The 22,048-nt window shown below is 53.3% G+C and overlaps 5 protein-coding genes across 5 annotated transcripts; 2 read left to right on the forward strand and 3 right to left on the reverse strand.

The window, feature by feature from the left end:
- The first annotated feature begins 1,410 nt into the window (after positions 1–1,410).
- Positions 1,411–4,703, forward strand: SMAC4_08082 (uncharacterized protein). Its single transcript, XM_066090740.1, has 11 exons — positions 1,411–2,062; positions 2,136–2,309; positions 2,366–2,629; positions 2,690–3,250; positions 3,299–3,420; positions 3,471–3,501; positions 3,555–3,572; positions 3,622–3,694; positions 3,744–3,823; positions 3,878–3,992; positions 4,045–4,703. The coding sequence occupies exons 1-11, from the start codon at positions 1,511–1,513 to the stop codon at positions 4,191–4,193; spliced, it is 2,139 nt and encodes a 712-aa protein (XP_065946898.1). The 5' UTR covers positions 1,411–1,510; the 3' UTR covers positions 4,194–4,703.
- Positions 4,704–4,768: 65 nt separating this feature from the next.
- SMAC4_08081 (uncharacterized protein) lies at positions 4,769–8,208 on the reverse strand. Its single transcript, XM_003347141.2, has one exon. The coding sequence runs from the start codon at positions 8,112–8,114 to the stop codon at positions 4,860–4,862; it is 3,255 nt and encodes a 1,084-aa protein (XP_003347189.1). The 5' UTR covers positions 8,115–8,208; the 3' UTR covers positions 4,769–4,859.
- Positions 8,209–8,991: 783 nt separating this feature from the next.
- Positions 8,992–12,513, reverse strand: SMAC4_08080 (uncharacterized protein; the record flags this gene model as incomplete). Its single annotated transcript, XM_003347140.1, has 1 exon — positions 8,992–12,513. One exon carries the CDS (start codon positions 12,511–12,513, stop codon positions 8,992–8,994), a length of 3,522 nt encoding a protein of 1,173 aa, XP_003347188.1.
- Positions 12,514–14,300: 1,787 nt separating this feature from the next.
- Positions 14,301–18,378, forward strand: SMAC4_08079 (uncharacterized protein). The gene is made up of 4 exons (XM_066090739.1): positions 14,301–15,324; positions 15,382–17,666; positions 17,737–17,847; positions 17,936–18,378. Exons 1-4 carry the CDS (start codon positions 15,018–15,020, stop codon positions 17,996–17,998), a joined length of 2,766 nt encoding a protein of 921 aa, XP_065946899.1. The 5' UTR covers positions 14,301–15,017; the 3' UTR covers positions 17,999–18,378.
- Positions 18,379–18,437: 59 nt separating this feature from the next.
- SMAC4_08078 (uncharacterized protein) lies at positions 18,438–20,669 on the reverse strand. The gene is made up of 2 exons (XM_003347138.3): positions 20,341–20,669; positions 18,438–20,228 (listed from the first exon to the last, which is right to left on the reverse strand). Exons 1-2 carry the CDS (start codon positions 20,546–20,548, stop codon positions 18,820–18,822), a joined length of 1,617 nt encoding a protein of 538 aa, XP_003347186.2. The 5' UTR covers positions 20,549–20,669; the 3' UTR covers positions 18,438–18,819.
- Between the last annotated feature and the right edge of the window lie 1,379 nt (positions 20,670–22,048).

A 22,048-nucleotide genomic window follows, 5' to 3' on the forward strand; every position in this document is an offset into this window, starting at 1 on the left:
ACATGGCATAAGTAAGTGAAGTATCCAAAACGGAGGGACCTCTGGATACTTAAAGTTGCAACTGCACTTACCTGCCAGTCCCCAGGTCCATTTGAACTCTACCTAGGCGTTCAAGCTGGCCAGCTGCTGGCAGCTGCCATATCCATCTGCCACCTCTTTTCAACGACATCTGGATTCGCGGCTGTCCAAGTCTTTGAATGCCAACATGCTGACGACTTATATCGTGAATGGGATTTGACACGAGCACTGTTGCCGCTCATTTGTTTTCTGATAAGTCTTTCGCGGCTGAATCCCTGTCCGTGGAGCTGTGCTGCCTGCGATCGAAAATGATGGGCAACTCCGCGCGACCTGGATCGACCGTGATGGCCGTCATCGTTTCCCGGATGTACACGCCTGCTGCTGTCGGGAGACACTCGCCAATTCCCAGCCGGTAACTCTTTTCTTTTGAACCCGGTCGGTCGATATGGAAACTACGCTTGTATACCATGAGGAATGACGGAGATAGTTTTCCGTTCTCAGCCGTGGATGCGCGTTCTGCTCTTTCCCACTCAACTTCGTTAATAAAAGAGACCCGACATGATCTGGTACCTCCCGCTCCACAGGCAAACAGGCACATGATAACAGACGATACTGCCTTCTTGATGCTGACATTGGTTCCTTCCCACCTCTTCCCAGCCCGACTTCCTCATCCCCGATACCGGCAAGGTTCTCATGGTGGGTTCTTGGTGATGGCTCCCTTCCATGCAATTCGAGGAAGTCACCCATGCAAGAGCTCCAGCGACCTAATCACGACAACAACTTCTTGGTAGGTACATTCGACTCTTTGCTACGGAAACCACATCGTTGATATGCTGGAGTTGACCCTTTGTCAGCAAGATAATCTAGAATACGAACTGGGGATGTCGTGAGGCAGCAAACCAATCTATAAAACCAGCTAACTTCGGAAGACCGATTCCTTTGAAAATATCAAAAACCCCACGGTCGGCCTTTGCATCGCATTTACGTTTTCGCATACAATACCAAATTGGCGTCCGTCAATGAAGGTGTGTCGGGACCGACGGGATGAAAGGGTGAAGGTGGCCAAAGGCGGTCGGTGCAGTCGGTGCAGGACCTCTCCGGACTTCCTTCCTCTTCTGCCACTCCTTCTTTCCGCACACACAACTTTTAGGAAAATTTTCTCCCTCTCCGTTGCGCCTTCCCTCCTACCATCCATCATCGTCGTCAATTTCGGTCACTTGGGTGCGGACCTTTTTTTTTTTGGAGAGTCTTCTTGTCTTTCCCCTCAAGGCGGGTTTTGGATTGCCTTTCCCTTTTATTATCATCTATCCTCACTTCCACTCTCGTTCTCGTTTCCTGGAAATCCTTCTCTTTTGCGACGGTGAAGCTCGACAGGTCAGGTCCCATCTGTCGTCCATTCTTTCACCACGAGTCTCTTTTGGCAAAAAGCACCAGCGCGTCGACAGCCTTGAGCGTTACGAACACGCGACAACACCCATTCCTGCATCGAACCATGGCGCAGGCACGAGACACGGGATTCAACCCCTCCTCACCTCACTCGTCGAGCGGCGCCGCCGACTCGTACAAGCATGAAGGTACTCCGGATACCAGATTGACTGCCTTCTCACCGGATGACAACTCGGCGAGGTCCAACAGGCTTCTCAACCGGACCCTGGCCGTCGGTACCGCTACCTCTCAGGATGCACATTCTCACCATTTCCATTCGCACAATTCGTCCGATGGCTACTCTGTAGCTCCGGCTAGTGGCTCAGACAAGGATCCCTTTGTTTCCACCTCATCCATCACCAAGCCGGACCAGAAGCTATCTCCTACGGCTTCCTCATTCCTTCCTGTTTCTGTTCCCGGTCCTCTGGTCGCCCACGGTTCTGCCAACGGGCCCAAGAATGGAATGCAGAGCCTACTGAACGCTGTGCAGCCTTCTTATGCCCAGCTTGACAGTCCCAAGGCCGCGGACAAGCTCAGTACTGACCTCAGTCTCTCCCGCTACCTTGTCTTCTACTCGTCCCAGCCGATTACGGTCGTCGGCGTTGAGGAGTATCTCCGCGTATGTGACTTTGCCCTTCTACACAACACTCGCATTGCCGCTACAAGAAGAATGGAACTGACATACATCACAGAAACTGGAGAGACTCGGTTCGCCTGTGCAGGGCAAGCACCATGCCGTCCAAGAGGGAATCAGAGTCTTGCTTCGTCTGACAGACATCCGTGACGCTCGCAAAGTCCATGACAATGTTCAACTGGGCAATCCCGAGTGGCGTGCGACATACATTACGCCTGTTGACTTTTTCCACGTAGGCCTCCTATGCATACGCGTATCCAGTTCCTCATGACTAACTTGCCGATATAGTTTGCCTATCCGGGTAATTCGGTTGACCCTGTCTCTGAAGGGCAGCTCCTGGTCCTCGCCTTTCCGGGGTCGGGCTACTCTTTTCCCTATGCCCAGTCTCAGGTGGAGGCAATCGTCTACAACTTCCTCCAGGGTGAGGGGGGGTTGTTTGCTTTCCAGCGCCTGAATGATTCAACCCAGGGGCTTTTCAAGGCCATTGCCGAGTTCTCTGACGTCGACGTGGCCGTTGCCGTTGTTTCCAGGTTCAACGGCTTCACTGTCAATGTGAGCCACTTAAAAAATTCCTCTATTAGTATATGCATCGACTGACATTCATTGCTATAGGGTATTCAGCTACTGTTGACTTTGTGCCAGCCGGATACACCAGCTCTGGGTCTCGCGTCAGCGGAGTCCTATAATCCTCCCCGACACCAGGTGCAAGATATTACCAACATCTTCCAGAACATGAGTGTTGCCAGAACTCCGCAGTCAGCCCGTCCTTCGGTTGGTGGCGGACGCGCCACTCAGTCGCCGGCAAGCATTTCTGTTCCCCAGCAGCAGATTGCTATGTACCCGGTGGCTTACGGAACTCCCATCAGCAGTGGCAACCGCTATGTACTCGACCAGACCCCCACTCGCGGCCATAGCGTTGCACCTCTGACTCCTCTGACGCCGATGAGTGGTGGGCTCTCTGTGATGAACTCCTCTATTTACACGCCGCCCGCTACGCCAATGACAATGCAGAACGACTATACCAGTCCTCGGAGCATGCAGCATTTTGGACGTCCGGATAGCCGTCGTCAGAATGCCATGCGTGTCTCCAGATCGCCGTACCAGAACGCGGCTGGACATCATAATCACGTCGATGTCAACCGCATTCGGGAGGGCATCGACGTCAGGACTACGGTAAGTGATTTCCTAGACTCGATGGAAAAATCGGAACTGACTTTTTAGATCATGCTTCGTAACATTCCCAACAAGGTCGACCAAGCCATGCTGAAGCGAATCATTGACGAGTCAAGCTGGGGCAAGTACGATTTCATGTACTTGCGCATCGACTTTGCCAATGACTGCAAGTATGTGATAGCCCACCCTTTGTCGTGCGAAACGTTTGCTAACTTACTAGTGTCGGATATGCGTTCATCAATTTTGTCGATGTAAGTTCGTCTCTGTTTCCAACCTTGGTTTATTGATCGCTGACAGCCTTAAGCCCTTGGATATCGTCGACGTAAGTTTCAATTTCCGCATCACCGGATCAGACCTAACACAATGTGTAGTTTGTCAATGCTCGGGGCAATCAGCGTTGGAACTGCTTCAAGAGTGATAAGGTTGCAGAGATATCCTATGCCAGTAAGTTTAGCTGAACGCGTCTTATGAAACCAATGCTGATCTTTCGAAGCCATCCAAGGAAAGGACTGCCTCGTTCAGAAGTTCCGTAACAGCTCAGTGATGCTCGAGGCGCCTCACTATCGTCCCAAGGTGGAAATCTGACTCTACTCAGTTGATTATTGAATTGTCACTAAAAGTTCGCAGTTGTATTTCACGTCCAACGGACCTAGACCTGACCTCGCTGGACAAGAAGAGCCATTCCCCGAGCCGGACAACCAGTCCAAGATGAAGCGCAGCTGTGAGAATGCCGAGCACGTCGGTATGTTGGGGATTCCACACCATAGTTGAATTATCGCTTACACATGTATCAGGTCTGTTTACCCCGAACGCGGGTCAACACTTCCGTGACGAGCAGCGTCGTCGTCGCTCGCAGTACGATCGCGGTACCAGACTTGCGGCCCTGGAGGAGTATGACTACGACACTCAGACCCAACCGCAGGCTATCTATCCGACCCAGTAACTGTGGACCAAAGTCGCCGTAAGCGTGCGAACATCACCGAGCTTCAACATCGGTAGACAACACGAAAAACAAGCTCCAGACACTTTTCTGTACGATACATACGATATTTGACTTTCTGCAATCTTCTTCGAGTTTATGAGAGGTGTGAAAGATTTGGCATGGAATGGCCGTTTTGAGATTGGTGGTCAGATTTTTGACAGGTTTGTCAGATTTTGCGAAGCCACATGGAGAAAAACAGAAAAAAGACAAGCATCATTTGAGCACCATGGGTTGTTGTTGGTTTGAGGGAAATCGGCGAAAAGGCGGGTTCGGATGGTATATCGGCGGGAACCGATTGGACTATGCCAAAGGGGTCATTGAAGGCCACGGCGGTCTAGGAAAGATGGTTGGCCCATGCCCGGATTGCCTATTTTGAGGAGTTGTGATGGAGAGCTGCACCCAAGGGGCAATCAGTAGTGTGTATTTTAGACCAAGCATGTGTTAGTAACGTAATGAGAGGTTGATCCCCTTGGGATACTTTGGTGTTCACATTGCGGTTCATGTGTTGTTAGCACCCACTTCAAATCACCGGAAACTTGTTGTTCGTAATATGCTCAAACATATATTTTGCTATAGACTCGCTGACATGCATGGTCCCGCTCAAATTGACCACCATGCGTTAGAATATTATGAACTTGAAGTTTCTGGCAGAGCAGGCAATGGCTTTACGGTCCCCGAGCCATGATAAGGATGCGGAGGCCTGGGTCGGTGTCGTAGTGTTTGCTGCTGCTGATCCTCGATGGAATCCACCGGTAGCAGATCCATATCGTCTTCAACCCTCTCGCTTCTTTCTCCCGCAGGGTTAGAACGAACACGTACGTTCATAACTCCATTTTGTGCAGGCCCGGCGCTTTCTTGGACAAAACTTGTAGTTGTCTCTTGCGTGAACCCGTCAGACTCGGACCCAGACGATGAAGACTGAGACGACCCCTCTTGATCCGGGCCGCAATCGGGCTCGGGTCCGAATGACGACTGCGTATACAACGGTGAATTACCGTCAGCACCCTCTCCCGCCAAAACCTCGTCTATAGTCGTTGATGTCTGCCGGAGTGGCGACGCGTGGACCAGCGGCGTCCCTTCCCTGCTATCGTACTCGGAGGTGGGAGTGAGCGGGAGCGCTTTGTCGTTGCTGCGTGAGTAAGCATATGAATGCTGCTGCTGCGTCTGTAACGGGGGCTGGCGGCCATAGTTGCCGTTGGGGTGAAGCTGTTGCTGATTGTGTTCTGCTGCGGCATCAACACCCGTGCTTCCTCCCACGGCGGCGTCTGTATCCTCTCCACCCGACTGCGATGGTTCGGCGGCTGTAGTCGATTGTTGCTGTTGTTGTAATCCAGACGTTGACGCCGTCGTCGAAAATGGAAACGGACTACTCATCCCCATGCTCATGCTCATATTACTGATCCAGCCAGAACCAGGTCTCATGGACCGTCGCTGCGCGGCTTGGACGGGGGAATCGAACCATCCTCCTCTTGAGTTAGGCCTGCCTCCCATCCCTCCTCCATTACCGCCCAACGCATTATTACCTCCACCACCTCCTCCACCGCTGTTACTACCAGTCCTATTAAATATAACCAAAACCAAACAACTCAACAAAAGCACGCTCTGCAGGATCGCCATCCTTTTCTGAAACACCACCTCATCCGCCAGCACGTTCAGCCGTCCACTAAGCGCCACCACCTCCCGCTCCGTCTGCTCGCGCTGCGTCTCGAGAGCGATCACCGTGCTCTGCCAGATCTGGTCGTATTGCTGCCTGACGTTGCGCAGCTCGGTGAGCACCGTCTTGTTGAGCGTGTCGAGAAAGGTGTCGACGCGCGTGAGCTGGCGCCGCTCGAGTTTAGACAGGACGTCTTGGAGAAACCGGGATTGTTGCTCGATGTATTGGAGCGACAACGAGGTGTTTGATTCGAGGTGGGTGAGCCGCTTGTGGACTGTTTTGAAGAAGGATTCTTGGACGGTGGGGGAGGCGGGGTGGGATGAGGTGGTGGGGGAGCCGCCAGGGTTCGGTTTTTGTTGTTGGTTGTTCTTGTTGTTGGGACTGGGAGCGCCGCTTCCGCTGCTGTTACCGCCGGCGTTCGCGTTCTCTTTGCTGTCGTTGCGACCTGTGGTGCCGGTTGTGCTGCTGCTGCTGCTACTGCTGCTGCTGCTAGGGGGTTTTGCGGCGGAAGAGGCCGAAGGAGCAGTCTCGTTGCTGGCGGTATTAGGACGGGCTGGAGGGGCCTTATTGTTGGGAGAACCGGCTGTGGTGTTGCTTGCTTGAGGCTGTGCGGAACTGTGAGAGGCGGAAGAGCTGGCAGGTTGGCCCTTGGCAGTTTCCTGAGATTTCGATGCTGCTGAAGAAGACTTGGTCACCGATGTCTCGTGCGCAGCGCTTCTGGTCGAGTTCTGGCCCTTCACCAGATCGGGGTTTCCAGCAGAGATATTGTATTTGTCTGCTCCGGGCGAGATACGAGTGGGTTGACCAGTTGTACGTGAACGTAAGGCGCAAACCTCCAGAGAAAGGTCACGATAGAATACTGGCTCCCAAGGAGTGAATCCGACCTCCGCCATCTGAACAGGCTCGATTTCCTCATGCAGCTCTTCCTTCGCCTCAGTGACAGTACTTGGCACCGGCTCGCTCGTAACAGTCGGTTCTTCAACTTGAGAACTCGGCTGCTCGGGTTCGGGAGTCTGCGGCAACTGTTCCTGTACTGGTGGAGCTTCGATTGTTTCCTGCTCATCGTCGTGCCTATCATCTGGTTCCTTCCATGTATCCAGCATTCTCGTTCCATGAACCCTGAGCAGCGAAACAGGGCAGTAATACTCATTTCCGTAATGGCTGAGGAACTCGATCCGGATATACTTGGTATATATCTGCGGATGTTCCACCAAGAAGGCCTGAATGTCCCTCGAGTTCCTCGCCTCGAACGTTCCCAGCTCAACCCACTTGTCCAGCTTGACGGGATACCGGTCGCTAACGCTGACCTTGAACCGGCGGATCATGCTCGAGAAGAACTCAAAATTGGCCAGCACCACCGTGTCAACGAGGATGTCGTCGCTCAGCTCGACAATGACAAACTTGCTCTTGGCATGGCACTCGAGGAGCATGTACGAGTCCTTGTTCTCGACGAGGATCGCTTTGGCGTTCTTGGCGCCTGGGCTCGTCTTCAGAACCGTAGCACCGGCGTCAAAGGAGGCGTACGAGAAGCGCTCCTTGCACGTCTTTCCGGCGTCCTTGCTGCGGTAGTACTGCGTTTTCCCGTCCTCGTAGACGACCTGGTCGTCTTTCTTGGCTTTCCCGCTGCCGCCGTGGTCGGTCGAAGGGTTGCCGGAGGGAGAAGTGGTCAGCTCCGAGACCTTTTCTGAGAGGGCGTCGAAGTTCAGCGAGTTTTCGCCGTCTTCGTTTTGTCCGTGGCTGTCGGTATCACTGGGGCCGTTCTGATCGTGCTCGCCGCCGGCTCTCTGCTGTCCCGAATGCTTCTGCTGCCCGCCCTTGTTGCTGTTGGCGGGGTCGCCAGACTTGCGCAGCATCATCTCCTTCCATTCTTCAAACGACATGAACGTGCTGGAAGCCAAGTCCTCATCCTCCTGTTCCTCCTTTGTCTGCTCCTGTGTATGTTCCGCCGACGGCTTGGGCTGGTCATGGTGTTGTTGCTGTGGTGTCTCGTTCGCTGGCGCCGGCGCTGCTGTCTCGTTATTCGTAACCTCGGAAGATGTGGTATCGGTGGCGACTGCGCTCGTGACGGCGGTCGGGGTCGTCCATGATGTACGAAGACATTGTTGTGGTAGGGTATGGGTGATGTAGTTGACGGTCCTCGATTCGCATACGGATGCTGGTTCTGGGAGTGCCGCTGCAACTGCGTGGAGACCCAGCAAGCCCAGGAAAAGAGTTGGTGGGGTGCGCATGATTCTGTACCCGTTGCTTGTCTCAAGTTACAATGGCGCGATTACAGCGTTGCTGTACTCTATCCATGGCGATCTCGATCCTCTTCCTCTTTTGGTGTTTAGGTTTCCAACAAGAGGTTCGGCTGTAGGTTGTAAAGTGGATGGATGGATGGATGGATGCACAAAGTAGTGTGTATTGTACGCCGGTCGCGGTCGGTGTCGCGGTTGTGGTTGCCACAAGGACTGGACTAGTACAATGCAAGTGTCAGTGCCTTATCGGGACCCATTCAAGTTGTTGACCGTCCACTAGTCTAGCAGAGGAGACGGCGATGTCGCGATGATAATGGACACCGCTTGATGGGAGGAAAGGGCTTTGTTGTCATCAAAAAGCGCCACCTTCGAACTGGAAAGTGGAAAACCAGCCACTTTGCCAGGTTATCGGTAACACCACCTCGCTTCGTGCCGCCTGGGTCAAAGGTGACGGAAGCCGTCCCGAACTTTGTGTTGTACCAAAGTGTCAATAATTGTTGATCCGGGCAAAAGGGTTAAAATGTCAAAAACTCCAGGGGTCGATCAGTGGTACGTAATGACGCTATCTGGGCGTGTTATAACGCGGCCATCGGTAAAGTGTCGTACCTTTCCAGGGTTAGGGTTCAAAGCCACGTTTGTGAAGAGCTTCAATATTACAGTTGAAAGGACAGTTACCCATTTTCCTTCCATGCAATATCATACGATAGCTGTTTCTTTCATCATGTATCCTCCTTCCATCATCCTTTCCCTGACGCCTATCTCGACCTCTCTGCCGCGCTCTCTCTGTATCTTCTATATCCCGTCGTCTTTCCCGTTCCAGTATCTCCCCCCTCGCCCCCTCGCCCCCTCGTCCCCCTGTCCTCTCTTCTTATTCCTCCTTTTCCTTCCACTTCCTCTCAAACCCATCAAAATCGACATGCACCCTCAACCCCTTCGCCACCATCGTCCCCACCACCGCTCTCAACTCCCCACTGCTCAACTCGTTCACTAGCGCTTCTGAAGAAAACGCCTCCATATAAAGCCTCTTACTCCAAGGACAAGCAGCAACAGCTCTATAAAACACATCTTTGAGAGACTTGAGCGCGCTCGCCGTCTGCGCATCCGTCTTTTTCTTACCACTCTCACGAGCCCCTGTCTTGGCAGAAAATCCGGAGGAGGATAAAGAAAGTGCTTGCAAATACACCTGCCTAAGAAACCGGATGTACCCGATCCATATGTCCACACTGTATTTACAAGCAGCAGGATCCGAAACAGCGGCTTCGAAAGCGGCTTTGGTGGAGTGGATCGTTGCGGTGCCGGGCTGCCTGAGGCCGGCGCCGGAGAGGAGCTCATATTCGATTGCGAAGCGGTATGTGGATATTGGGATCGGTACATGTACTGCTGTGTGAATGTCTTCTGGCCTGGTGAATTCATTCCCAGAAAACGAGGACAAGCTCTCGCGCACGATGGAGCGGACTGGGTCGTTGACTCGGAGAGTAGATTGCTCTGCCCAGGCCAGGAGGGAGAGGAACATCGTGTTGTGCGGGAAGAGATGGATGAAGTTATGGAGATGTTGGCGGAGGGTGGATGGCTTGTAAGGGCCGTGGGTTGCGTGGTGGTAAAGCAGGCAAGCGGCGGTTTGGAGGAGGCGTTCGTGGGGGATTTGGTGGCCTAAAGAGTGAAGCTCGGTGGCAAAGGATTGGATGTTGGCGAGGGCGGAAGCAATGTTGCCTTGGCTTGGGGATTTGGTGCTGCTGCTGTTTTCGCCCGAGGTTGTTGAGAGGTACTCGAGAAGGGCAAAGCTTTCGGCATATTGGAGTGCTGATTCGAGTCGGTAAGAGGAGAGGGAGTAGTCTCGTTTGGTAGAGAAGTGAGATCTTGCTTTAAGAAGCAAAGCTGGCGACCCTGACGAGCTACTCTTCACATCTATGGTACTGTCCACGGAAGACAGCAGCCGAAGCAGAGCGAGTTGATTTCTGCCCGCCTTCAGGTGCATCCATACCCAGGTGTTCCATAGTATCTGGCTGTCGACAGCGTTTTGGCTCGTTGCCGAGAGTAGTACCTTTTCAGCCATGTCGGCGTTTCCGTTCGCATACTCGATCATGGCATATGCGTTGTATAGTTTCATGTTCGATGAGTATTTTTTCAGCAGCCCCTTGGCGACCTTCTTAGCTCCAGAAGGCTCATGGGGCCATGCCAGTGCCAGATAGTATTCAGCCAGTTGTTCAACACCACAGCCAAGGACCAGGTAGCGCAGTGTCTCGAGTACCCAGCCAAGATCAACTTCACCATCCGCCTCTTGACTGAAAGCAGACCGTTGACCGAGATACTGAAACCAGTCTTGTCCGGAAAAGAGGAGCTCTTGCGAGAGAGCCATATTCCCACCTTGTTGTCCAAACAGTGGTGGCTTTCTCTCAATCTCCACCGAAGTCGAAGCCTCATGACGGCCTAGTTGGTTCATGGCAGAGTCGAAGGCTTGACCGGGGGGCGCAATGAATGGGTCTTTCAGCGCTGAATTCGACCGGGTAGGAAGTCGACAGAACGTCAACAACGCCTCAACCAGCTGAGGTTGCGCTTGTGATAGTACCTGGACTGGGAACCACAGCAGCAAGTCTTTGATATCCGAAAACATGACGATTCGGAATGGGTCATCGTCCGTTCCTTCGTCCAGAGTACGGGCCGGCATTGTTGCCTCTGACGCCTGTTGTCGCTCCAGCGACGCCCAAGTCTTGAATGGATCCCTCGTCTGAGGTGTTCTAGGTGGGTTCCTTGTTACTGCTTCTGGTGGGTCGGCCATATCGTCTATGTCTTTAACAAAGTGACGCCAACCTTTGGCATCTTTCTCTCCTATCCGTGGCACTTCGCTCTCCCAAAAGTCCGCAAAGTCCTCCATAACCGATCGGATATCCGACGCATTACTAGGCCGGCAGAAGTTCAGTTCCAGAGTTGCTTGCCACGTGGCAACAGCCAGCTCGACGTATCCCGAGTCCCGAAGGTAGCACGTTAGCCTGATGAAAACGTAAATCAGCTGGCTGCAGAGCGTTGCAGCTTTGTTCCCATCCGAAGACGCGGCTGCTGGTAGAGCTTGGCTCAAGGATTGCAACTTGGTCATCATGACATTCTTCATTTCATCGTACGTGAAGGTCGCCACCTGCGAGAGCTCAAAGTTTAGTTGTGAAACCCACAAGAGGAAGCTGTCGGGGTTGGCCTTGGTGATTTCTTCCCAGCGCTTCGCAAGCTGCTTGGGATCCCACACCTTTTCACCCTCACGCATCATTCCGTCTAACAGAGTGTCTTTGAGAGAGATGTCGGTTGCGTGAGGCAGGGCCTCTTCATAGAGAGATAGCTTGAGCTCGGCCAGAGCTTTTACCTGAACGCCCATTATAGACTGGCCCTCCAGTTGGTGCTCCCTGAAGAGGGTGTCTTGCAACGCAATTAACTCGAGCCAAGATTTGGTGTCTCCGGGGCTGTTTTTGATCTGGCGATGGAGTTCAAGTGATCTCTTCTTGGCAGCTGACATGTCCAATAGATGACTTCCCACCTTGTCTTCGCTCTCCGAATCGGAGGATGTTTCATCAGCATCCGATTCCTCATCTTCTGACTTGGCTTTGCCATAGATCGACCTGTAGTCTGGTGTCATTTCACCATCGCCAGGTTCTGATGATTTTTCAGCTCGTTGCCGTTTCCTTGGGGGCTCGAGAGATATAAAGTCGCCATCGACGTCTTCTGCCGCTGATGCTCCATTTTCACCATTCACGCCAGATTTGATGTGCTTTGCTTTCGCTCCCTTGGCTCTGGCCCAGCTCATCAGAATCTTATCTCTAAAGACCGAACCGCTGCCCCTACCCTCGCCCAGGCCTCTGATGGTGAACAGTTCTTTCGAGCCTTCGAAGTAAGTGGACAGGTATCCTGGGGAACCAATGACTTTTCCAGCACCGAAGCGGCGGTAAGATGGGATCTTTGAGCGCTCATTCCCGCCATAGCGCCAAATCAAGGGGTCCTCCTTCTTGTCGAAGTAGAAGACGTTGTTACTCTGGATGGGCGGTGATGGTTCATGACGCGAAGAGTGGTTTTCTTTCAACTGCGAAGCTGGGCTGGCCGACCGTCTGCGATGATGGCGATCTCGTTCATTATGTCGACTGTGATGCCTGTCATGATGCCTGTCCCTGTCCTTCTCCCTTCCCCTCCTCCCTTCCGTCTTCCTTTCTCTTTCCCTATCACTGTCTCTGTGACGGTCCCGATCATGGTCCCTATGGCGGTGTCGTCTTTCACGGTCGTCCTTCTCCTGATCTTTTGATGAACCTTGGTCTGTCGATGGTTGTTTCACGGAGTCAACCTCCGGGGCTGGTGTGGCTGGCGCGAATGAGGTGAACTTGGGCACCGCGCGGCGTTTCACCTCGTTGGATGACATGGTAATTGATGGTTTCCTGCTATTCATCCATACCCCGAACGATGTTGAAGACAGGACAGCTGGCAGTGGATGATTTGCAGTTGCCAACGGTAAGGTAAACAGAGTGTTGGGTAGTCAGAACCACCTAAAGTCTGGCACAGTGACCACAGTGAGAAGTGACAGTGAACGCTAGGACCTAACAGTGGACCCCGAGTGGGTCTGGTCCACTTTCACCCGCCGGGCACGGAATACAGCGACGCCGAGTGTGTGAAACCGCTAGAGAGTTCCACGGTCATAATGCACAACCTAATGGATCATCCCACTTGAAGTCATGACAACCTCGAAGTCGTCTCTTGCTGGACCAAGGTTTCCATGATCTCCTCAACTATCGCTTGCGAATACACGGGAAGCAGCAAGACCGGCAACAAAGCAAGGCCACACAGAGACAGACAAGTATGGCTGGAATAATGACATCGTACGTACAGTACAAACACCTCACACCACGAGCTTCAAATCTTTTCCATCTTGTGAATCTTGAGATTTTTAGCGCGCGTACCCCGCATGTCAATTCCATGATAACTCACACGGCAATCTCCAAAAAAAGCCAATTTCGAGATGGAGGAACTGGACGAAAGACAGCTCCACTGATCCCCAGGGCCCAGTTTGTCTTTCCAAACTCTCCTCCCATGTCTTCCTTTTTCATCCCCTCTTTGCTCAGATAGTAGATCTGAGTAGTGTTCATCCAAAGATTCCAGGCTACAGATGAACATCCAGATCGAGATCAAAGCAAGATATTGTGAGACATGTTCGGCACCAAGTCAGCCGGACATCACCTCAGTCTCTTTCTTCAAACATGGATGGCAACTTGAATCTGAGGTGCCACTAGAGGTTTAAGTGCTCACAGGGATCCAGTGTCACCTCGAGTGCTGGTGTGACCAGTGGAGCATACAACTTTGGGGCACCTTCTGCTGTCTTGGCTACTGAGAAACAGCCGATCTTGGGCCGTTTAGTTGTGGACGACGCTGACGAACAGGAGTCAAAATGGCGCCTTATCGTACGACGACATCACCTCCAGCCCTAACCCTGGCGAGTTATTGTCCCTCTTGGAGTCTTGGACCCCTCCGTCACCTCCAATGATGACGGGAAGTCCACGACGGGGCTCGCTCGGGGTCACTCTGGAGTCTGGGGACAGGGGCTGCCTGAGTGACCATGACATAACCAGGCAGGCTCGGCACCGGCCTGGGCGGCTGCGTTGATTAGCACAGGGGGAGGCCTGGAAGACTTCAGTGGGAATTGTACCATTCACGCGACTAGGAATTCCCATTGAGCCATCACGGTCTTGACCAGATTTGGTATGTCGGTGCTGGCGTTGCATGAGGATGGAGAAGCCATTCGAACCCCCGAATCACCCCCGCAACCCGAAGCTAATCCACCCTGCAGGCCAGAAAGGTTCTCTTGTCCTGTGGTTCCTTCTCAAGATACGCGATGGCGCGACAAGGTTGAAGGACGGCAATCATGCACACGCACGCTTGACGGGATGAACGATGTGCAAAGGTGGAGGGCGGGGGGATGGGAGTTACCAAATGCCCCCCCAGTCACACCCTTCCCACCTCCCGCCTTTGCTTTAAGTACATAAGTAGGTATATGTACCGCGGCATGGCTTGCTGCGTCCTGCACGCTTGACGTCCTTCTGTTTTTTTTTTTGTTTTTTTTTTCTCGATGCTCGGTGTACTATTGTCACTTGGTACTGCTGTCGCATTCTCAAATGCCCTCGACAGCTTCTCGTGATACCATCGGAAAGCCTTTTTTTTTTTTTTGGCGCAGTAGTGTACCGACAACCCGTTACACTTACACGGGCACCAATTACACTGACACGGCACACACACACAAAAGCAGCCATCTGACAATCCCTATTCTTTTTCCCTGACAGCTGCGCCTCGTGCCAATTCCCGACTTCTCCTCGGCGGTTAACGGCATCAAGCTACGCCAACAACCAACCCTGGAAATCTGATTTCTGGGTGCTCACGTGGGACTAGACTCTGCCGTCATATCGGTCAGCCCTTCCCATTCTTCGCGCTCCTTTGAGACCTGTCGTCTGAAGGTTGCCTCTTGCCCAACACCACCTCGACGGCCAAGACACCTGCTACGACGGTGTCCTAAAGGCTTCGAGGCCGAGGGCGTGTCGTTACAACGTACGGAGACCGCGGCGGTGATCAAAATCTGTCTTGTTTAGTCTTTGTAACCATATTCGACGTGTCACTCTTTCAAGACTTGTCTTGGAGCCTGATATTGTTGCTTTCTGGGTTGCGATTTCTCGGTGGCCGGCGCTGCTTCTTGGTTCAACCTAAGACTGCGACATCACCTATACCACCGACCACCGACCACCGACCACCCATCACTTCTCGACAACCCATACCCAGCTTATATCCGATCCGTTTCTTATCAGACACCTTGTTCAGGGATAGTACCACAACCCTGCACTCGACTTCCATTGTTTCCCGTTACTTAAGAACGACGAGTCTCTAATGGCGGGGAGGAAACACGCGCCACGGATGCGCGAGCTTCGCGATGGCCAAAACGACAGCAGCCAGAACAGCCAGAATGACTCGGATGGTCTACTCTCGGTAGAGCCTTCACAACAGTCGTACCTCTCGGTTCCAAGCTCACCCTCGAGCTATCGCCGCACACGACCCAGCATGACGAACCAAGCCGGTGGGGCCCCTGACGAGCGCACTTCTTTACTGGGAACTACGCGTTCTTCACGCATCCGCATAGCTAGTGCCCATGGTACTCCCAGGGCTCCCAACCTTTCTAGAAACCAGAGTTATGGAAGTAGGTAATTTCTGTATCCTCTGATCATGATAAACATTTTCTAACAGTTGGGTTTAGCGGGTGAAGGGACAGACACCGTGCGAAGCAACCCACCGACCCGACACCATAGCCGGGCAAACTCATGGGGCCAACGCCTGATACGCGCCCTTGCCGACCGTCAAGAGGAATCCGTTTCCGAATCCAAAGGGTCCCTATTCCCTGACGACCGCGTCTGGTATGACCAGTTTACCTCGACCGATTGGGTTCACGATAGCATCGCCGACGCCCATCGTGTAAAGGCCCTTCGCAGCCGGAAGGACTTCTGGGGCCGCGTCTACATTCTGTTCGACGGTGCTCAGGGATGGATACTCAGTGCTCTGGTCGGTTTTGTTATTGCTGTCTTGGCCTACATCGTCGACGTCACCGAGTCGACATTCTTCGACTTCAAGGACGGTTATTGTGCAAGAGGCTTGTTGATCAGTGAAAAGAGGTGCTGTCCGCACGGCCCTTGTACCGACTGGAGGGACTGGGGTGAGGTTATGCATGGATGGCCGTTCGGAGAGCGCTGGACCGAGTTTGTCATCTATCTCGGCTTGGCAATTACTCTGGCCAGCGTATCCTGCTTGCTCACTCTAACCACCAAGACCGTTGTTCCTTCGGCGTACCGTTTGTCGACTCTGGATGAGAATCTGGCTGCTGCTCCGGTGTCACCTGGAGGCGATGGTGATGAAGAGGGTGAAAGTCCCAATGGCAACGGTACTCCCAGCCGACGGGCATCTGTTGCTCCGCCTGCCTCTGCTCCTCCGATGATTTACTACTCGGCTGCTGGAAGCGGTGTCGCCGAGGTTCGCGTCATTCTCAGCGGATTCGTCCTCCACGGGTTCTTGGGTCTCAAAACTCTCATTATCAAGACGGTCGGCCTCGTTCTGAGCGTTGCGTCTGGTTTGAGTTTGGGCAAGGAAGGCCCATACGTACACATTGCGACCTGTGTCGGCAACATTGCCTGCCGTCTTTTCAGCAAGTATGATCGCAACGATGCCAAGCGCCGTGAGGTTCTCTCTGCTGCTGCCGCCGCTGGCGTGGCTGTTGCATTTGGTGCTCCTCTGGGTGGTGTACTCTTTGGTCTGGAAGAAGTGGCCTATTTCTTCCCTGCCAAGACCCTCTTCAGGACCTTCTTCTGCTGCATCACGGCGGCGTTGACGCTCAAGTTCCTCAATCCCTATGGGACCCAAAAGATCGTCATGTTCCAGGTGCGCTATCTGATTGACTGGGAATACTTCGAGCTGGTAAGCTTCATCCTTGTCGGAGTCCTCGGCGGGGCGGCCGGTGCCCTTTTCATCAAGGCATCTCGCAAGTGGGCGGTGACCTTCCGCAGGATTCCTGTCATCAAGAAGCATCCTCTTCTGGAAGTCGTCCTGGTGGCGCTTGTTACCGGCCTGATCGGCTACTGGAACGGCCTGACCAAGATGCCTGTTGCCAAGCTGCTATATAACCTCGCGGCGCCATGTGATGACCGGGACAACAACCTAGAGGATCTCGGCCTCTGCCCCGACTCCAAGGCCGATATCCCTCCCATCCTCTGGCACTTGCTCTGGGCCTTCCTCATCAAGGGTTTCCTAACCATCATCACCTTCGGTATCAAAGTTCCCGCAGGCATCTACGTGCCCTCGATGGTAGTCGGCGGTCTCATGGGCCGTCTCATCGGACACATGGTCCAATGGCTCGTCCTCGCCTTCCCCGACTCGGCCATGTTCAGCAGCTGCAACAAGGTCTCTTCCGTCTCGTGCATCCAACCGGGCGTGTACGGCCTGATCGCCGCCGGCTCGACCATGTGCGGCGTCACCCGCCTGTCCGTCACGCTGGCCGTCATCCTGTTCGAACTTACCGGCAGTCTCGACTACGTGCTCCCCTTCAGTCTTGCCATTCTAGTAGCCAAGTGGACAGCCGATGCCATCGAGCCGCTTTCCATCTACGACCTGTTAACAGAAATGAACTCGTATCCGTTCCTCAACAACAAGCACAAGCCCATCTTCACGTCAGAACTGATCGACATCGTCCCGCGTGTGCGCCGCGAGCGCATCATCGACATCTCCAATTCGCCGCTTGTGCCAGCTACCTCGCTGCGCTCCAAGCTCGAGTCGCTGCACCGGGCCGGCGAGCTGGACGGTGGTTTGCCGATTGTTCGGAATGAGATTCTCGTGGGGTTGATCCCGGCGCCGGATCTGGAGTATGCATTGGATAACCTGCCGGATGAGAGCACGGCGCTGTGTTTGATGGCGAATGTGCCGAGTATTGATGATAGTGATGATGAGGAGGCTGGGGGTAGGAGGGATCCGACGGACTTTTCGCCTTATATTGATCCGGTGAGTAATCCCTTTCCCAGTATTAATGAGTGTGTTGTAGGTGTGTGAACTAACAGTGAACGCAAAACAGGCACCAGTAGCATTGGATATCCGATCTCCTATGGACTTGGTCTATGAGCTTTTCGTCAAATTGGGGTTGAGATACATTTGCATTTTGAGAGACGGGAAATATGCCGGCATGGTGAGTAACCGGCCCCCAAACCCTCGCCCTTAATACCCCCATTACCTACTTGCTGCCCGGATCTGTTCTAACAAATTTCCGCGAACAGACACATAAGAAGACCTTCGTCAAGTACATGCGCGAGTTGGAGGAGAAGGAGGGCAAGGAATGATTCCCTTTTTAGACAACTTTCCTGGCGAAATAGAGGGGACTATGCATATTTGTCATTTTGGAAGCGGCAGAACATATGGAAGAGTGTAGACGCATGAGTAGAGCGGAGGTTGGCATTTTCGTCATCTTTTTGTACATGGTTTTCCTGGTCTATAAGTACATTGGCATGGCATCCATATAGGCGCCTCGCGGCGTTTTTACGGCGGCAAGGAATCTTACACGCATGACCTTTTGCATCTTGTTGTGGTCTAGAGTCGATACACTTTCGTTGTTGCATCTGTAGAAGCGTCTAGAATATAGCGTAGCGTAGAAACATTCACTTTTCTTGGTCGCTTAGAGCATGTCTTCCTATGAAGAACAGGACCTACTGGAGCCATCGAGACCAGGATCTAGGTCGAGGTCTGGATCAAGCTCGATACATGAAAGATTGTTCAAATATCATCGATGTTGACTGGGAACAGGCGCTCATCCTATCTCTTCCTAAGTGGTAGCTGGTTACATACGTTCTCCCCCTTTTCCGCTATGTATATCCAACAGTCCGTGACTTTATTCATGACCTCATACAAAAGACCATGATTTTGTTTTGTTCCTGACGTCCATTTTCATGCTATCCCAACCCTCAAGCCCTCTCTGCAAGTGGCCTCACTGCCACATGATCACCAGTGACGTCTTCCTTTCTATCATCCCACCCCAAAACACCTCGCCACATCCAAACGCCCATACATGGGACCAAAACTCGGGGGTAGCCAGATCCCTCAATGGATATCCAACCTTTACCTACTAACCAACTCGAAATCATCCATCCAAACTTAACTATTCAACTCAATCAATAAAGATCTTGCCCTCCAACTCGCCATACATCTCCAAAAACCCCTTAAACAACCCAATAGCATGCTCCACGTCCCAACTGCCGCCCGTCTCGCGAATCGAATGCATCGACAGCTGGGGGTTTCCCAAGTCCAGCGTCCGGACGCCCAACTTGGCGCTAAGCATCGGCCCAATCGTGCTTCCGCAGGGCGAATCGTTGCGCACGACAAACACCTGCAACGGCACTTTGGCCTTCTTGGCCACCTCCTGCAGCAACACGATGCCAGGCGAGTTGGTCGCGTACCGCTGGTTGGCGTTGACCTTGATCACGGTGCCCTTGTTCATCTCGGGCCGGTGGTTGGTCTCGTACTTGCCCGCGTAGTTGGGGTGCACGGAGTGGGCCATGTCGGCGGAGACCAGGAAGGAGGTGGCGAGGGTTTGCTCGAAGGCTGTTTCGGAGATGGGCGTTGTTTCGGTCGAGTCCGCGTTGAGGGAGGGGATCACCGACAGGCGGCGCAGGATGGCTGGCAAAAGATTGGAGTCGGCGCCGTGCGCGGAGAGAGAGCCGATTTCTTCGTGGTCGAAGCACGAGATGAGGCGGATCGAGGTGTCGTTTTCCAAAGCGGTGGTTCCCTCAACGGAGTTGATGAGACCCATGACGGAGCAGTACGTCATGTTGAGGTTGTCGAGGCGGGCCGAGAAGATGAACTCGTCGTTGAGACCGCCCAGGCACGAGGGCTGCGTATCGTACAGGATCAGCTCGAAGTCGACGATGTCCGAGACGGAAGAGATGTCGGCGGCGGAGGCGACGACGGAGAGGAACTGCGAGTGGTGGCGGTCCGTCATGGCCTTGAGAGGCTGGAAGTCGGCCTCAGTCTCGGCTTCGCCGGTCGCGCTCTCGGGGGCGGCCTCGGCGGGCTTGTTGAGCTCCTTCTCCACCAAACCGAGGATGGGCAGCAGCTCATCCTCCTTGTTAGGGTCGAAATTGGACTGGCGATGCAAGTGGATGGCGAGAGTGGGAACGCGAAGGATGGGCTTGTCGACCTTGACCAGCTTCTGGACAAAGTTGCCGTCGGCGTCCTTGACGAGCACGCGGCCGGCGACGCTGAGGTCGCGGTCGAACCAGGTGTGCCAAAGACCGCCGCCGTAGAGCTCGACGCCGACCTGCTGGAACCCGTGGGCGCTCTTCTTGCTGGCGGGCTTGACGCGCAGGCAGGGGGAGTCGGTATGGGCGCCGATCATGCCGATGGGGTTGCCCGGCTTCCACTTGCCACCGACGGCGAAGGCGACGATGGAGGAGCCATTGCGTGTCAGGTAGTACTTGCCACCAGGCTGGACGACCGAGGCCCAGTTGTCGCGCTCGCGGATGAGCTTGAAGCCGGCCTTCTCAAAGAGGGCGGCCGAGGTGGCTACAGCATGGTAGGCTGTTCAGAGAGGGTGAGGGGTTCACGCTGGTTAGCTCACGAGCTTCTCACGACCTTAGACTCTCAATCACAAAGCAACTGGATAGTAAACAACAACTGATCTGAAACATACGAGTGGGAGAGGCGTTGACAAAGTCAAGAAAGCCGTAGGCGGACTTGGGAGGGGCCATCCTTGCAGTAGTTGATGAGAAGAAGTGGCCACGGACCACGTGGGAGCGAACAGAAGAAGCTGTGTTACTGTTGGGTCTAAGACTGAAGCTATGAATGGTGGTCGAAAAGACACGCAGTGATGGTGATGCTCGAGAAGACGTGGCTAGCATTGAGGAGCTTGTCGCCGCGTGAGGAGAAAAAAAAGAGATAACAAGATCTAGGTTATCGATCTCAGGTGTGAAGGAAGCAGGTGTGTCGTGACCTCAGTGAGGGGGAAGGTACTTTTTTTTTTTGCTTTTGGTGTTCGATTAACGACGTCTGATAGGATGCTGGCGGGGAAGCTATCATCTACCTAGGAAGGTACTAACTACCTACTGTAACATTCTGCCCTAAGCTCTTTGGAGCTTTAAAAGGTAAATAATGTTAGTCAGGCAAAGCGGCGGGAAGGTCCCGTCCGTTGCGGGGAGCCGGGGTTAAACGACCGTGGTTCATGGATGATGGATGGATTATTCTCCGCAATGATATCGTGAACAACGAAGCAATGGGGGGACACCATTTCGCATATTGCATTGCACATTATCTGTTTGTAGTGTATGTGCTGGGGGACAATTTTCAACATGAATCCCGTCACCAGGACAACCTCAACTCTCTTTCTTTTCACCAGTCTTTAGGCTCGATATGTATCAAGCTCTCTTCAGCATGGCTCGCATGGGTTGGCTGTAGTGACACTGAAATACCCTTGTTCACGTCCAACCCCGACCTTCATATCGCCCAATCCGATGCTATGTATTACTCTTCCACCTTTAACCCTGACATTTCCTCCTTGAGGTTTCCCACAAAGGCCTGAAGACGATGAAGGCATCATGCCTGAACCAACCTGGTGACGGCAGACAGACAGCTTGTCCTGTCTGGTGGGATTCGCCGGTGTGGCACCACAGCTGCCGGAACCTCCAAAGAGGAATGTACCTCGTCTTTTCTCTCTGTAATGCACCTTCGTAGTCCACGGCGATTGGCCCATTTTGGATGCGAAGCTAAAGTGACAGCAGAGGAGGATGGGAACCATTCACAACTCACGATGGATTTAGTACCCTTTGTTTGAAACGCTATTTTTCTTTCTCTAACTTATGCGTTCGCAAATAACCAAAACAATTTGGGATGAGACACGATTGTTTTCCATGGGGGGTTGACTTGCATCACCTCAACAACGGGTCTTTTTTTCTCTCTTGATCTTGGCTTGCCTTGCATCGCCTTGCCTTACCTCTTTACCTTGCCCGAATGATGCTCACCTCAATACCCGGGCAGTGCGATTGCTCAGGCCGAAAGATTCGAGCTGTCTGGACAACTTAAGAACTGGAGGCAGAAAGACAACAGATGAAAGCTGAGATGTGGTTGAAAAAGGCCGACTGTGGGTGAGACGAGCTGAAGTGTGTCGCCTCGGACCTGACGGACCTGCCCAATGAGAGAAGTTGGGGGGCCAAGAGGCAAGGGGCCCTGCATCCGTAGAGCCAACAACTGAAGGCGTCCAGGACTCCCAAAATGCCCCTTGGGGCCAATTTCAGAGAGAGGTCGTCCGAGAAAAAGAAAAGAAAGTACCAAGAGGGAAACTAGAACAGGATAGCGATTCAGATGGGGAACTGCTGGAAGGTGAAAATCGGAAAGGGTCGAGAGCG

This window comes from Sordaria macrospora, chromosome 4 (genome assembly GCF_033870435.1).
Source record: "Sordaria macrospora chromosome 4, complete sequence".
In the NCBI taxonomy this organism is placed as follows: domain Eukaryota; kingdom Fungi; phylum Ascomycota; class Sordariomycetes; order Sordariales; family Sordariaceae; genus Sordaria; species Sordaria macrospora.

Coding starts and splice junctions, on each gene's coding strand:
- SMAC4_08082 (XM_066090740.1), top strand. CDS start 1,511: ATGGCGCAGGCACGAGACACGGGATTCAACCCCTCCTCACCTCACTCG. Junction 2,630..2,689: donor TCAACGGCTTCACTGTCAAT/GTGAGCCACTTA, acceptor TCATTGCTATAG/GGTATTCAGCTACTGTTGAC. Junction 3,421..3,470: donor GACTTTGCCAATGACTGCAA/GTATGTGATAGC, acceptor CTAACTTACTAG/TGTCGGATATGCGTTCATCA.
- SMAC4_08081 (XM_003347141.2), bottom strand. CDS start 8,114: ATGCGCACCCCACCAACTCTTTTCCTGGGCTTGCTGGGTCTCCACGCA.
- SMAC4_08078 (XM_003347138.3), bottom strand. CDS start 20,548: ATGCTAGCCACGTCTTCTCGAGCATCACCATCACTGCGTGTCTTTTCG. Junction 20,229..20,340: donor TGTCAACGCCTCTCCCACTC/GTATGTTTCAGA, acceptor CTCTCTGAACAG/CCTACCATGCTGTAGCCACC.
- SMAC4_08079 (XM_066090739.1), top strand. CDS start 15,018: ATGGCGGGGAGGAAACACGCGCCACGGATGCGCGAGCTTCGCGATGGC. Junction 15,325..15,381: donor TAGAAACCAGAGTTATGGAA/GTAGGTAATTTC, acceptor AGTTGGGTTTAG/CGGGTGAAGGGACAGACACC. Junction 17,848..17,935: donor ACGGGAAATATGCCGGCATG/GTGAGTAACCGG, acceptor TTCCGCGAACAG/ACACATAAGAAGACCTTCGT.